This window comes from Sapajus apella, unplaced genomic scaffold, assembly GCF_009761245.1.
Source record: "Sapajus apella isolate SASKATOON/1434 unplaced genomic scaffold, GSC_monkey_1.0 scaffold22, whole genome shotgun sequence".
Lineage (NCBI taxonomy): Eukaryota > Metazoa > Chordata > Mammalia > Primates > Cebidae > Sapajus > Sapajus apella.
The window spans coordinates 22878187-22894293 of record NW_022436962.1 but is presented as its reverse complement, the minus strand read 5'-3'; the positions used below and the strand labels follow the sequence as shown (position 1 = coordinate 22894293).

The 16107-nt window shown below is 39.8% G+C and overlaps 1 protein-coding gene across 3 annotated transcripts in view; it reads left to right on the top strand.

Moving 5' to 3' along the window:
* The first annotated feature begins 647 nt into the window (after nt 1-647).
* Nucleotides 648-16107, top strand: part of RAB3GAP2 (RAB3 GTPase activating non-catalytic protein subunit 2) — a 105687-nt gene continuing 90227 nt past the window's right edge. For 2 of the 3 annotated variants that reach the window (XM_032289281.1, XM_032289279.1), the window contains exon 1: nt 648-1392. Coding sequence is in view for 1 of the 3 variants with exons in the window: in XM_032289279.1 (XP_032145170.1) it covers nt 1278-1392 (115 nt within the window). In the remaining 2 variants the exon portion in view is untranslated. The remainder of the gene's footprint in view (nt 1393-16107) is intronic. The other variant, XM_032289280.1, reaches the window with a different exon arrangement.

The window sequence follows — 16107 nt, the reverse complement described above, 5'->3', positions numbered from 1 at the left end:
CACACTATTTTTTTCTTTTTTTAAATATTATTTAATCTTTAACTGAAATCGCCTTTGCAAAGACACACTATTTTTAAATGGCATTTGTGACTATGCAAATGGACAATGTAAAGTACTTTCAAAAACAGAAAATGCTTTGTAAAAGAAACGGGTTATTCTATTTACTTCATGTACACATTCCATTCCATTTATTTCTTCAGAAAATATTTATGAAGCACTTACTAGTATGATCACAATTTCAGTTAAATAGTTGAGTACAATAGTGCCCCCTTTATCCATGGGTTCATTTTCCATATAATTATTCAATTTTATTATTATTGTTAATCTTTTACTGTGCCTAACTTATAAATTGAACTATATCATAGGTATGTATAGGTAAAAAACAGCACACATACATAGGCTTCAGTACTATCCATGGTTTCAGTCATCCACCGGGGGGCTTAAAACATATCCCATTGGATTAAAGGTAACTACTGTAATTAATTGCTTACTGCCTGTATCAGTTACTAGAATTCTAGCTTTCTGGGAAAAGGTATTCTCTTTTGTTCTCTAATGCTCAACACCCTGCGTGGCTGGCATTTAAAAGACTAACAAATATTTGTTGAACGGATAGATGAATGCATGAATGAAAAACCAAACGAATAATGAAAACATAAGTGTATATAATACCTTATAACACGTACTATATTGGGCTTGCATAGTACTATGGGAATTTATAGCAGGAGCATTGTAAAGCCAGCCTTGACGGGGATAATCTCCGGAAGAGCAATTAATCTTTTCAAAATCCGACTCTTGCAGGATACGGTCCCCCACTGGCCTGCCACTAGTTTAAAACAAATTATTTTCTGTGAAACATTAGGATCGTGCCAATAATAGGGCATCAGTAAGACTGGCTGAATGAGTCAAAGGCCTGCGCGGACAAGTCCAATTAGAACACCTCTGGCTAAAAGCCAGAATGAATGAAAGGGTTCATTTCTGGGCGTAGATGCAGTACCGGGACTGAAAATCTGCCCCAAGCCTCCAAGTTGACGTTGGCTCCACCCGCAGCGGCGGCGCCGTGGTCACGTGACCAGGCCGCCCCCTCCTTAGTCGCCTGCGCCTGCCTGCGCCTGCGCATTACTCCGAGACGGCGGACTAGCGTCAGTGACAGCTTCCGGTTTGGTTTCTCCGCCTCCTGCTTGGCTAGAGCTGTCGGGGTTCGGCGGCAGCCGCTTTGGGGTGGAGGGGGCAGGGCGTGGTGAGGTGAGGTGAGTGCCGTAGTGGGGTTCCCCGGAGCCATGGCCTGCTCCATTGTCCAGTTCTGCTACTTCCAGGACCTCCAGGCCGCCCGGGACTTCCTCTTTCCTCACCTCCGGGAGGAGATTCCCAGCGGCGCCGTGCGGAGGGACCCCAGTAAGTGCCTCTAGCCTCGCCGTCCTTTCCCCGGCTTCTGCTCCGCTCGTTCGGGTCTCCTACTCGCTCTGCGCCGTCTGCCTCTGCCCACTGGACCCTCAGTTCTCGCCGTGCCTCCCTTCTGCGCCGGGATGACCCCCTGCCCCCCTCGTCCTAAAGCTCCATTTGTGTTGTCTTCCTCTCGACCCAGCTTTTCTCCTCAGCCCCTCTGATTCCTGGCCAAAAACTGCGTCTTGCTTCCTCTCGGGTCTGCCTGTCACCGCTTCCTCCCTCCCCCCCAACCCCCGCCACTTTCCTAGCTTTCTCTCAGAGCATCTTCTCCGTCTCCCTGTCTTCAGCCTGGGGTCGTCCCCTATTTCCTATTGCCTGCTCCGTGATCCCATCCTCCCTGTTCCTTGCCAGATGTCAGCGCTCCACTCTGATATTGCCCCAGCGCCCGCTCTCTTCCATCCCGGCGACTGTGGCCTTCTGCCACCTCCCCTTCCGAAAGTGTTCATCATCCCCGCCACACTCTCCCTTCTTCCATCCGCGGTTCCCCCATTCAGATTTTGAGAACAAATGGCTGACTGACAAATGAGTTTCCCTTGAGGTGGTAAGACTCTCCAAAGAAGGAAAATAACCTGTCAGGAAGTGAGCGAGAATCTACATTGGGAACCAAAATTACAGTGACACAGCCAAGAAAGGTTAATTTGCTTTATTGGGATGAGAAGCTTTCCACCTATTTTTATCATCAAAGTGTTAAATAAGCCCTTCCCCACATAGTATAAAGTTCCAGGGCTGGTTAATTAGACACTACATAGGTTCTCAGAATTTCCTACATTTCGTCTTTTGAAAAGGTGTGCCTTCTGTTTTATTTTGTTTTTGCATTTCCAGCATGAACCACATTTGGCTGTGTAGTAGTGCTCTCACTTTGTGCTATACTAGAATGGTGATATAAGGCCCACTAAGCGCCTTTATCTTTTTTTAAATTTAGAAGATATCAAATCAAACCCGCCTGTGAATGATTACATACTCTGTGCCAGTCATTGGTGCTACAAACCAAATAAGGCTTCTAGGAACTTATGTTGTACAGACAAATCATTAGCTGTCATTCACTGTGATTGTGATATTTATGAGGCACTTTGTTGAAGTGGTGATACTTAAGCCTACCTTTGAAGTACTAGTTAGAGGAATAAAGGAGTGGTAGTAGCATGTGCAGAGGAAGGGAGGCCTGACATGGCATGGCATTTAGAGAACTAAGAAAAGCTGAATGGCTGGAGAGGAGGATGTGAGGGGAAGAGTTGGGGCAGTAAGGCAGTAATAGTAATAAGGAGCTAGATCATGAGAAGCCTTGTGAAAGTTGTGGCATTTCTCTGAAATTTTAAGCAGAGAAATGACATTGTCAGATTTCTACTTAATGTAATCAACAACATTTGTTGAAGACCTGTAATGTGCTTTGGTAGCAAAGTGGAGGAGAGATTGGAAGAAGGGAAATGGATTGGGAGGCTCTTCCAGTAATCCAAGCAAGAAATGATGTTAACTTGAACTAACAGCCTTAGCAGGCTGAAGATGATGGACTAGATTAGAAAGGTGTGAAGGAGTTAGAATCTGCAGGTGATGGGCATTGTAACTAGTAAGTGAGAGGGAGTTCAGGAAGCCTTTGGCTTGTGGTTTGGGCAAGTGCATGTAATAGGATAATGAAGGATACAGGTTTTCAACCTTTTGCATTTTAAATGTTTATGGTATGTCCAAGTAAGGACATCTGGTTGAACACCAGATTTAGATAATCTAAACAGTAGGGAGTAATGGGCCAGAGATGTTATTTGGGGAACTGACAGCAAAAAGTGTCAATTCAGTCTCAATTATGTATGCTGTGAAATGCACTGAGTAGTGAAGCTATAAGCTTAGAGGAGCACTGGTGTTTTTTAAAAGTCAAGTAGAGGTTACTGGGAAGAAAACTAAGAAAGTGTAAAAGAAAGAGGAAGATCAGATGAGAGAAGACCCTTGGAGCTGAGGAAGGTGAGAACTTGATGAAGGTGAGGAATGATCAGCAGTTTTGCAAATGCAGCAGAGGTCAGGTTCCTCAAAAAATTAAAAAGAGTTATCATATGATCCATTTATCCCAGTTTAGGGTATATATACAAAAGAATTGAAAGCAGGGTCTTGAAGAGATGTTTCCACACCCATGTTCATAGACATTTCACAGTAGCAAAGAGGTAGAAGCAACCTAAATGTCCGTAGATGAATGAATAGATAAACAAAATGTGGCATATACACACAATGGAATACTATTTAGCCATTAAAATTAAGGAAATGTCACATACTATAACATGAATGAACTTTGTTAAATTATGCTAAGTGAAATATGCCAGTCACAAAAAGACAAATACTGTATGATTCCACTTACATGAGGAATAAATAAAGTAGTCATTTATAGAAACAAAAAATAGAATGGCAGTTACCAGAGGCTGAGGGAAGGGAGAACAGGGGAATTGTTTAATGGATATAGAGTTTCAAATTTGCAAGATGAAGTTCTGGAGATCTTTTTTACAACAGTGTGAATACACTTAACACTACTGAACTGTCCACTTAAAGATGGTTAAGATGATAAATTTTATGGTTTTTTTTTTTTTAACCAAAATACAAAATGTCAATTAGATTGATAATAAATAGATTATTTAAAAATGAGACAAAGCTGCTTATGTTGGAAAGCGACGTAGGTTCCAATAGCTCCAGGCCCTACCTGACTGCTCTTACTGCTAAAAGGATCGGTATCTTGGCTCACCTGTAACCCATTTGCAGCATGCTGAGTGTCTCTGCTATGGGCAGAGTAGTCATTGATGGTTTTAAGTAAAAGTATAGCAAAAGTATTTTAAGGTTTGTGTTTTAAACAGATATGTTTGGTAGCTGTGGAGAGAATAGATGGGACAGTTCAAAGCTAGAGGCAGGTGATCATTAGAGAGATAGTTGTAGAAGTTCAGGTTAGAGCCAATAAAGGCAGAACTAAGGTAATAGCAATGGCAATGGAGTTTGAGACTATTAGAATTTGTGCTGAGAAATAGGATAGCCAGACAAATATTTTAGAGACATTTCTTTGTTGGCAAAGAGAAGAATGGTTAGGAGTGATAGGTAAAAGCAGAAGTAGAGTGACCAGTTAGGAGGCTGTTGCAGTATTGCAGAAGAGGAGATTATCCTTAGCATGGGTTTCCTAAGAGGTTATTTTATAGTATACACAGTGACAATCCTGGAAGTATGGCAAGTACAGTTTGGGACTATTGAGACCTTAAGAGTAAGTCATTGAACCTTCCTCAGAGAAGAATTCTTGAAACTCCTAGATATCTGCTGTGATCATATCTTGTCTTTAAAAAAGAGACCAGAAATGGTCCCTTGAACATAGATTACTTTTCTTTGGACATTGTGAGTCTCACATATGTTTACCAGAATAGAGAGCCTCATCAGGTCAAAAGAGTAGACATTACTTACTATCACACTGTCGTCGTCCATCCTCCCTCCCTCCTCCCCCCCCCCTTTTAATTAAGGTCTGTAGAGTCAGACATAAAGCCATCACCTGGCTACTCACACTCTACCTTTCAGATGTTAAAATCTTAGTACTATGCTGTTTAATATGGTAGCCACTAGCCGCATATGGCCATTTACATTTAAGCTTAGATAAATAGTAATTAAATTTTAAAAATTCCTCAGTCACAGTGGCTACATTTGAAGTGCTCAATAGCCACATGTTGCTAGTGGCTACCATAGTGATCAGCACAGTATAGACTATTTGCATTATTACAGAACATTCTATTGCAAGTATTGCCTTAGTGAGACTTATATTTCTTTCTTCTTCAACTTTTAAGTTCAGAGGTGCATGTGCAGGATGTGCAGGTTTATTATATATGTAAATGTGTGTCATGGTGGTTTGCTGCACAGATCACCCCATCACTCAGGTATTAAGCCCAGCATTCATTAGCTATTCTTTCTGATGTTCTCCCTCCCCGCTCCACCCCAACAGACCTTGGTGTGTTTTGTTCTCCCCTATGTGTTCATGTGGTCTCATCATTCAGCTCCCACTTATAAGTGAGAACATATGGTGTCTGTTTTTCTGTTCCCACATTGTTTGCTTTGGATAACAGCCTCCAACTCCATCCATGTCCCTGCAAAGGACATAATCTTGTTCCTTTTTATGGCTGCATAGTATTCCATGGTGTATATATACCACATTTTTCCTTATCCAGTCTATCATTGATGGATTTTTAGGTTGATTCTGTGTTTTTACTATTGTATAGTGCCACAGTGAAAATATATGGGCATGTATCTTTATAATAGAATGATTTATATTCCTTTGGGCATATACCAACTAATAGGAATGCCGGGCCAAAAGATACTTCTGCCTCTAGGTCTTTGAGGAATCACCACACTGTCTTCCACAATGGGTGAACTAATTTACACTCCCACCAACAGTGTGAAAGCATTTTTTCTCTGCAACCTCAGCAGCATCTGTTGTTTTTGGACTTTTAACAATGGTCATTCTGACTGGCATAAGATGGTATCTCGTTGTGGTTTTGATTTCCATTTCTCTAATGATTAATGATATTGAACTTTTTTTCGGTACGTTTGTTGGCGACATGTACGTCTTCTTTTGATAAGTGTCTATTTATTTCCTTGGCCTTTTGTAATGTGGCTGTTTTTTCTTGTAAATTTGTTTAAGTTCCTTGTTGACTTTGGATATTAGACTTTTGTCAGGTGGATAGGTTGCAAAAATTTTCTCCTATTCTGTAGGTTATCAGTTCATTCTGACAATAGTTTCTTTTGCTGTGCAGAAGCTCTTTAGTTTAACTAGATCCCATTCGTCAATTTTTGCTTTTGTTGCAATTGCTTTTGGTGTCTTCATCATGAAACCTTTGCCTGTGTCTGTGTCCTAAATGGTATTGCTAGATTTTCTTCTAAGGTTTTTATAGTTTTGGGTTTTAGTTTTAAATCTTTAACCCATCTTGAGTTAAATTTTGTATATGGTGTAAGGAAGGGGTCCAGTTTCAATTTTCTGCATATGGCTAGCCAGTACTCCCAGCACCATTTATTAAATAGGGAGTCCTTGCCCCATTCCTTGTTTTTGTCAAATTTGTTGAAGATCACATGGTTGTAGGTAAGTCGCCTTATTTCTGAGTTCTGTATTCTGTTCCATTGGTGTATGTATCTGTTCTTCTGTTCTTGTACCAGTACCATGCTGTTTTGGTTACTATAGCCTTGCGGTATAGTTTGAAGTTGGGTAGTGTGATGCCTCCAGCTGTGTTCTTTTTGCTTAGGATTGTCTTGGCTCTTTGGGCTCTTATTTAGTTCCATATGAATTTTAAAATAGTTTTTTTTCTAATTCTGTGAAGAATGTCACTGGTAGTTTAATGGGAATAGCATTGACTCTATAAATTGCTTTGGACAGTATGACCATTTTTATGATACTGGTTTTTTCCTATCCATGAGCATGAAATGTTTTTCCATTTGTTTGTGGCCTCCCTTTTTTTTTTTTTTTTTTTTTTTTTTTTTTTTTTTTTTTTTTTTTTTTGAGCAGTGGTTTGTAGTTCTCCTTGAAGAGGCCCTTCACTTCCCTTGTTAGCTGTATTCCTAGGTATTTTACTCTTTTTGTAGCAGTCATGAATAGAACTTCATTCATAATTTGGCTTTCTGCTTGTCTGTTGTTGGTGTATAGGAATGCCTGTGATTTTTGCACATTGATTTTGTTTCCTGAGACTTTGCTGAAGTTGCTTATCAGCTTAAGAAGCTTTTGGGCTGAGGCAAGGGGGTTTTCTAGATATAGGATCACATAGCCTCTGCAAACACAGACAATTTAACCTCCTCCCTTCCTGTTTGAGAACCCATTATTTCTTTCTCTTGCCTGATTTCCCTAGCCAGAACTTCCAATACTGTGTTGAGTAAGAGTGGTCAGAAGGGGCATCCTTGTCTTGTGCTGGTTTTAAGGGGAATGCTTCCAACTTTTGCCCATTCAGTATCATATTGGCTGTGGGTTTGTCATAAAAGGCTCTTATTATTTTGAGGTATGTTCCTTCAATACCTAGTTTATCGAGAGTTTTTAACATGAAGGGATGTTGAATTTTATCAAAGGCCTTTTCTGCATCTATTGAGATATTCATGTGGTTTTTGTCTTTAGTTCTGTTTATGTGATGAATCACATTTGTTGATTTGAATATGTTGAACCAACCTTGCATCCTGGGGATGAAGCCACCTTGATTGTGGTAGATAAGCGTTTTGTGCTTCTGGATTTGATTTGCCAGTATTTTATTGAGGATTTTTGCATTGATGTTCATCAGGAATATTGGCCTGAAGTTTTCTTCATTTGTTGTATCTCTGCCAGGTTTTGGTATCAGGATGATGCTGTCCTTATAGAATGAGTTTGGGAGGAGTGCCTCATTTTTTACAGTAGTTTCAGTAGAAATGGTACCAGCTCTTCTTTGTACCTTTGGAAGAATTCCACTGTGAACCCCTCTTGTCCTGGGCTTTTTTTGATTGTTGGGGTATTTATTATTGCCTCAATTTCAGAACTCATTATTGGTCTATTTAGAGATTCAATTTCTTCCTTGTTCAGTCTTAGGAGGATGTATATGTCTAGGAATTTATCCATTTTTTCTAGATTTTCTATTTTATTTCTCTGTGATGGTGATTTGTATTTCTGTGGGGTCAGTGGTGATATTCCCTTTATCATTTCTTACTGTGTTTATTTGATTCTTCTTTCTTTTATTCTTTATTAGTCTAGCTAGAGGTCTGTTTTAATTTTTTCAAAAAACCAGCTTCTGAATGCATTGATTTGTGTGTGTGTGTGTCTCTGTCTCCTTCAGTTCAGCTCTCATCTTGGTTATTTCTTGTCTTCTGCAAGCTTTGGGGTTTATTTACTCTTGATTCTCTAGTTCTTTTTAGTTGAGACATTAGGTGGTTAACTTGATATCCTTCTAGCTTTTTTATGTGGGCATTTAGTGCTATAAATTCCCTCTTAACACTGCTTTAGCTGCATCCCAGGGATTCTGGTACATTGTCTTTTTGTTCTCATTAGATTCAAAGATCTTTTTGATTTCTGCCTTAATTTCATTGTTTACCTGAAAGTCATTCAGGAGCAAGTTGTTCAATTTCCATCCGGTTGTGTGGTTTTGAGTGAATTTCTTTTTTTTTTTTTTCTTTTTTGTGATGGAGTCTCACTCTGTCGCCCACGCTGGAGTGCAATGGCATAATCTCAGCTCACTGCAACCTCCGCCTCCCAGGTTCAAGTGATTGTCCTGCCTCAGCCCCCCAAGTAGCTGGGACCACAGGCACGTGATACCATGCCCTGCTAATTTTTTGTATTTTTAGTAAGAGACAGGGTTTCACGGTGTTATCCAGGGTGGTCTCAATCTCCTGACCTCCTGATTCACCTGCCTCAGCCTCCCAAAGTGCTGGGATTACAGGCGTGAGCCACTGCGCTAGGCCTTTTGAGTGAATTTCTTAATCTTGAGTTCTAATTTGATTGTTCTATGGTCTGAGAGACTGTTATTTCAGTTCTTTTGCATTTGCTGAGGAGTGTTTTACTTCTGATTATGTGATCTGTTTTAGAGTAAGTGTCGTGGTGGTGAGAAGAATGTATATTCTGTTCAATTTGGGTAGAGTTCTGTAGATATCTATCAGCTCCACTTGTTTGAGAGCTGAGTTCAGGTCCTGAATATCTGTTAATTTCCTGTCTCCATGATCTAATGTTGTCAGTGTGGTGTTAAAATCTCCTACTATTATTGTGTAGGAGTCTAAGTCTCTTTGTAATTCTCTAAGCACTTGCTTTATGAATCTCAGTGCTCCTGTGCTGGGTGCACATAAATTTAAGATAGTTAACTCTTCTTGTTGTATTGAACCCTTTACCATTATGTAATGCCCTTCTTTGTCTTTTTTGATCTTTGTTTGCATAAAATCTGTTCTATCAGAAACTAGGATTGCAGCCCCTGCTTTTTGCTGTTTTCCATGTGCTTGCTAAATTTTTCTTCATCCTTTTGAGCCTATGTGTGTCTTTGCATGTGAGGTGGGTCTCTTGAAGACAGCATACCAATAGGTCTTGGCTCTTTATCCATTTTGCCATTCTGTGTCTTTTAATCAGAGCATTTAGCCCATTTGCATTTAAGGTTAGTATTGTGGTGTGTGAATTTTATCCTGTCATTATGATGCTAGCTGGTTATTTTGCAGACTTGTTTATGTGGTTGCTTCATAGCGTCACTGGTCTGTGTCCTTCAGTGTGTTTTTGAGGTGGTTGGCAATGGTTTTTCGTTTCCATATTTAATGCTTCCTTCAGGAGCTCTTGTAAGGCAGGCTTGTTGGTGATGAATTTTTTTAACATTTGCCTATCTGAAAAGGGTCTTATTTCTCCTTCACTTATGAAGCTTAGCTTAGCCAGGTATGAAATTCTGGGCCGGAAATTATTTTCTTTAAGAATGTTGAACATTGGTCCCCAGTTGAGAGACCTGCTGTTAGTCTGATGGGCTTCCCTTTGTAGATGGGCTGGCCTTTTTCAACTGGCTGTCCTTAACATTTTTTCTTTCATTTTGACCTTGGAGAATCTGATGTTTTTGTGTCTTGGGGTTGATCTTCTTGTGGAATATCTTACTGAGGCTCTTTGCATTTCCTGAGTTTGAATGTTGGCCTGTCTTGCTGGGTTGGGAAAGTTCTCCTGGATGATATCCTGAACTATGTTTTCCCACTTGGTTCTATTCTCTCCATCTCTTTCAGGTACCCCAATCAGTCATAGATTTTGTCTCTTTATGTGATCCCATATTTCCTGAAAGTTTTATTCATTTCTTTTTATTTTCTGTCTATTCTTGTCTGTCTTATTTCTGAAAGATTGTTCAAGCACTGAGATTCTTTTCTCCACTTGGTCTGTTCTGCTATTGATACTTGTGATTGCACTGTGAAGTTCTAATATTGTGTTTTTCAGCCCCATCAGGTCAGTTATCTTCCTCTCTAAACTGGCTGTTCTGGCTGTTAGCTGCATTGGGTTACAACATGCTCCTTTAGCTCAGGAAAGTTTGTTACTACCCATATTCTGAAGCCTCCTTCTGTCAATTCAACCATCTCAGCCTCAGCCCAGTTCTGTGCGCTTGCTGGAGGGGTGTTGCAGTCATTTGGAGGAGAAGAGGCACTCTGACTTTTTGAGTTTTCAGCACTTTTGCATTGATTGTTTTTCATCTTTGTGGGTTATCCAGCTTCTTCAGTCTTTGAGGTTGCCGACCTCTGAATGAGGTTTTTGTGGGGTCTTTTTCGTTGATGATATTGTTGTTGTTTTCTGCTTGTTTTTATTTTAACAGTCTGGCCACCCTACCATAGGGCTGCTGCAGTTTACTGGGGGTCTGCTACAGACCCCAGTTTCCTCAGTTCCTCCTGTACCTGGAGGTATCACCTGTAAAGGCCACAAACCAGCAAAGATGGTAGCCAGCTCCTTCCTCTGGAAGCTGCATTCCAGTGGAGTACTGACCTGTTGCTGGCCCGCATGTACCTGTAGGAGGTGGCTGGAGACCCCCGTTGGGAGGTCCCACCCGGTGAGGAGGAAAGGAATCAGGGTCATACCCAAAGAAGCAGTCTGGTCACAATCTGACAAGGCAGCTGTTCTGCATTGTGGAGGACCCTTCCTCATACAGACTATCTCCACAGCCAGCAGGCTAGAGTGGCTGAGCCTGTCAAACCACAGAGATGATGGCCACCCCTTTGCCCCTGGGAACTTGAACACATCTCTGGTGCATTCCAACCTGCTACCATTGGCTGGCTGGAATTCCAAGCCAGTAGGTCTTAACTTGTGAGGTGCTGTGGGAGTGGGGCCCACGGAATGATGCTGCCTGACTCCCTAGAATCAGCCGCCTTCCTGGAGATACATACAGATGGATTTCCCACCTTGTCAGGGATCTCAAGGCTGTAGTATGTAAAACTCATGGTTCTCTGTGTGTGCCTGAATGGCTGCTCTACCAAGACTCCACACAGCTCTGTGTATCCGACCCAAGGCCCTGGTGGTGCAGGCTCATGAGGGGATCTCCTGATTCATGGGTTGCAAAGATCTATGGGAGAAGTGTGGTTTCCTGGGCATGGTAGCACAGTTACTAACCTCTTCTCTTGGCTGGAGATGGGGGTTTCTTTGGCTATAGCATGTTTTTAATGCTTATATAATATTTCACTGGAGACTCCACCTGCCTCTGTTTAATAATTGCCTGATCAATGAACATTTTTCAGGATATTTCTGATATTTTTTGCTGTAAGAACAGTGCTCCACTAAGCCTCCTTATACATGTGGGTCACAGTTGCCAAATTACTCTAAAAATTGGTTTTCAGGTTCAATCTTATTTATGATAATCAGTGCCTGTCTACAAATATGCTTGTCATCATGTTACCAGTGTCTTTGACTTTTGCTCTTCTGATAAATGCAAAATGGTATATTGTGGTTTTAATTCATACTTTTTTTTGTTTGTTTGTTTTGAGACAGAGTCTTGCTCCGTCGCCAGGCGCCAGACTGGAGTGCAGTGGTGCAACCTCGGCTCACTGCAACCTCTGCCTCCTGGGTTCAAGCAATTCTCCTGCCTCAGCCTCCCGAGTAGCTGGGATTACAGGCACGCGCCACCAGGCCCAGCTAATTTTTGTATTTTTAGTAGAGCTGGGGTTTCACCATGTTGGCCAGGATGGTCTCGATCTCCTAACCTTGTGATCCGTCCGCCTCGGCCTCCCAAAGTGCTGGGATTACAGGCGTGAGCCACCGCACCTGGCATTCATACTTCTTAAAATTGAGAAAAGTTGAGCATTTTCAATGTGTATCCGTCAAGTAGAGCTTGCTTTGTAAATTAACTGTTCACAACTTTTGCTGATTTTTTAATTGGATCTTTAAACTTTTTCTCTTGTTTTACAAATGTTTATCATGTCCTGTGTTTGTTTGACTTCATGCTGCTTCTGGGTGGGCCATCACCCCCACCAACCCCATTTGCTTTTCTTTGGTCTCCGTGGGTCAAGCTGTTTGTCCAGTCAGTCCCAATGTCAGAACCTGGGTACCTGAGTTGAAGGTTCTGAATTCACTTGCCCTTTTTCATTCCTCACCATGACTGCTGCAGACCACAGCTGCTTCTAATCAGTCATCTTGGGTCTGAAACTTCTTTCAGACTTTCTGTGCTCGGTCAAAACACACACACACACACACACACACACACACACACACACGCACGCTCATTGAGAATTTTATTCTTAATTTTATATTGTGATCTCATTTTTATAAAATGCATATCTGCAACCTTTTGGAGTTTAATTATATATTACATAATATCTATATCTTTCCAAGTCAAGTAATTTATAGTTTTCAGATATATATATATAGCTCTAGCATTTTTTTTTTTTTTTTTTTTTTTTTTGAGGGAGGGTCTCACTCTGTCACCCAGGCTGGAGTGCAGTGGTGCCATCATGGCTTACTGCTGCCTCCACCTTCTGGGCTCAATTGATCCTGATGCTGCCTCAGCCCCCCAAGTAGTTGGGACTACAGACATGTGCCACCATGCCCAGCTGTTTTTTCTATTTCTTTGTAGAGACGGGTGTCTCTCTGTGCTACCTAGGCTGGTCTTGAATGTGTGGGCTCCAGCAGTCCTACTACCTCAGCTTTCCAAAGTGCTGGGATTACAGGCATGAGCTACCACACCCAGCCTATAGCATGTTTTTAATGGTTCTATATTTCACTGAAGACTCTACCAGGCTCAGTTTAATAATTGCCTGATCAATGAACATTTTTTCAGGTTATTTCTAATATTTTTGCTGTAAGAACAGTGTTCCACTAAGCATCCTTATACATGTGGGTCACAATTTACAAATTACTCTAAAAATTGTTTTTCAGGTTCAGTCCTATCTGTGTATCTCTATGTGTACTTTGAAAAAAAAAACAGTAATAGCAAGATTACGCTGGTTTAGGAAGGATTTAATTTAAATATAAAAAGATTTCTCAGAGTCAGGAGTTGAAGAGTAGAGTAGGTTAAGGAAGGAAAGTATATAATTGGTTTCTCTGGAACATGCAGAAATTAGGTTTAGTTAGCAATTTTTATATACCTTTACCTACATTTCAAATGTTGCACCCTTCTTCACCTTTTTAGACATGCTTATCTTTTTCTGTTGCTTTGGATATAAAAAATAAATAATATATAAACATGAAGTTGTTAAAATTATAGACATGTAAATTTTTTAATGTATGTAATAAACCCTTTAGTAAGTGACTAAGTAACTAATATGAAATTTATTTTCAAATTAGTATTTCTTGCTAATGTGAAATTTCATGCTAATATGAAATTTGTTTTTCTATTTTGCATTTCCCTAGAAATGGAAAACAATAATTCTGATGTATAGAAATATAAGAGGTAGCTCCTCTATTCTTTAGACTTTTCCTTTTTCTTTTAGCTTTGATGTTTTCCTTGCCTTGGTCAAGAAGAGCCAAGTAAAATTCACTGAATCCCCTGAATTATTTACAAGTCATATGTTGTAGAGGTTCTTACTTTTTATAGAAACAAGTACATTATCTCTGTTTCTTCTCATCTCGGAAGAACGGAAATGAATTTACTTTTGTGCTGAGATCTTTTATTAGACCACAGAAACTAACAAGTTTTCCTTTTCCTAACATTTAATGGTTTCAGTTTCTCATTTAGTTTTTGAACTTGACATACGCATATTGGAAAAAGCAAATACTATCAAATTAATTGCCCACTTCTAGAATTCAATTTCCTTTCTAGCTTCAGGTTTTTGTTAAATGAAAGAAAACCATACACTCAGCTTATGAGGACAGACTGTTCAGAAACAAATTAGAATAATGTATTTGGGGAATTAAATAGAGCTATGGAAAGCAGAAGTTGAATTTCTTATTTAAGCTTTTGTTGGTAGAATAATTCATTGATTGGAAATACTTTTTATTGATTAAAATGTGTTTTCTATGTGATTTGAAGGTTTCATTTATCAAGGAAGAGTCATAACAGGTTTTTCATATTAGTATAATCTAATCTCGTCAAGAAAAAAGTTCTCTTCAGAAGGGAATTTTGGTTACATTTTCTATTTTGAAGTCATTGGTTTTATTTATTCAGGCAAAACATTTAGCTTGATGAGGGTAGGAACAGCAGTTTATGGTTATGTTGCCAATTATTCTAGATACTATTCCTATTATTTCTGTACTATTCCTATTATTTCATTATCAAAAGTAATGCTAAGAAATGGTACTTTTAATTATTTTTTCTCACTAAAATGGAATGGAATAGAATAAAATTATTAATATTATTATGTGACATATAAAAGTTATTTGAAGGCTGGGTGCAGTGGCTCATGTCTGCAATCCCAGCACTTTGTGAGGCCAAGATGGGCAGTTCACTTGAGCTCACAAGTTCAAGATCAACCTGGGCAACATGGTGAAAACCCATCTCTGCAAAAAATACGAAAATTTGCCAGGCATGGTGGCGCATGCCTATAGTCCCAGCTACTTGGGAGGCTGAGGTAGGAGGATTGCTTGCACCCAGGAGATTGAGCCTGTGAGCAGAGATCACATCATTGCATTCCAGCCTGGGCAACATAGCCAGACCTTGTCCCTCCCCATCTCCCCACACACAAAAAAAAGTTGTTTGAAAAAGATGGTTTGGATCCTGAATATAAAGTCTGTATATGTAAAGTTTATAAAACATAATCTTTTGTATTTGTTGTATTTCTTTTGAAATGCAAAAGATTTAGAGACAACAGCTGATTTATTCATTATATTTTAAAATATTAATTAAAATACAGCTGCTTTTATGGGGGTATATAGGGAAGCATTTTAGTAAGAATGTCATTTTCAATAAGTATTCATTTAGTAAATAATTATTAAGTACCTATGATGCTTTTATGTATGTACATGTGTAAATGTGTGCACATACACAGGACACATGTTTTCTGTTCTCTAAGAGCCTAATAGTTGTATATACAGGGTGTACATTTATGTTAAATCAGATAATTACATGTTAACTAATAATGCAGCAAATGACCCAAAACAGTATATAATTAAGTTCTGAATAAGAAACAGTCAAATGCTATTGTTTCACAAGAGGGAAAGCTTATTGGTGGATGCAAGAAAACTTCATAAAGGATTCACCTTAGTTTGGAGAAGTCAGATTTGGAGAGGTAGAGTCATATGGGAGGCATTTAGTTGTTGGGCATAGGATAAGCAAAGGCAGAGAGTAAGAGAGAATGTTGTATTTGGAGAGTGATAATTATAACAGCTATTAAGGGTGTCTATGTGCCAAGCACTGTAAAAGTGCTTTGCATATTTTAACTATAACAACTCTATGAGATTGGTGCAGTTTTTAACCCATTTTTGCTAAAGAGGAAGCTGAGGCAGTAAGAAATTTAATAAACTGGCCAAGGTCATGTAACTCTTTAGAAGGTAAAAGTGGGCAGCCAATCCAGTGCAACCTGACAACCCAATTAGACCTGAGATTTAATTGTTCTAGACTTGAGCTGTTTTACACTGTAGCCAGTAGCCACATATACTTTTGAGCACTTGGAATGTGACTAGGAAAAACTGAGATGTGCTCTGCACGTAAAACACACGTCATCAGCCTGGGCAAAATGGCAAGACCTCGTCCTACAAAAAAACAAGAGAAAAAAAATTAGCTGGGCTTGGTGACGCATACCTGTAGTCCCAGCTACTTGGGAGGCAGAAGTAGGAGGATCACTTGAGTCTCGGAGATCAAGGCTGCAGTG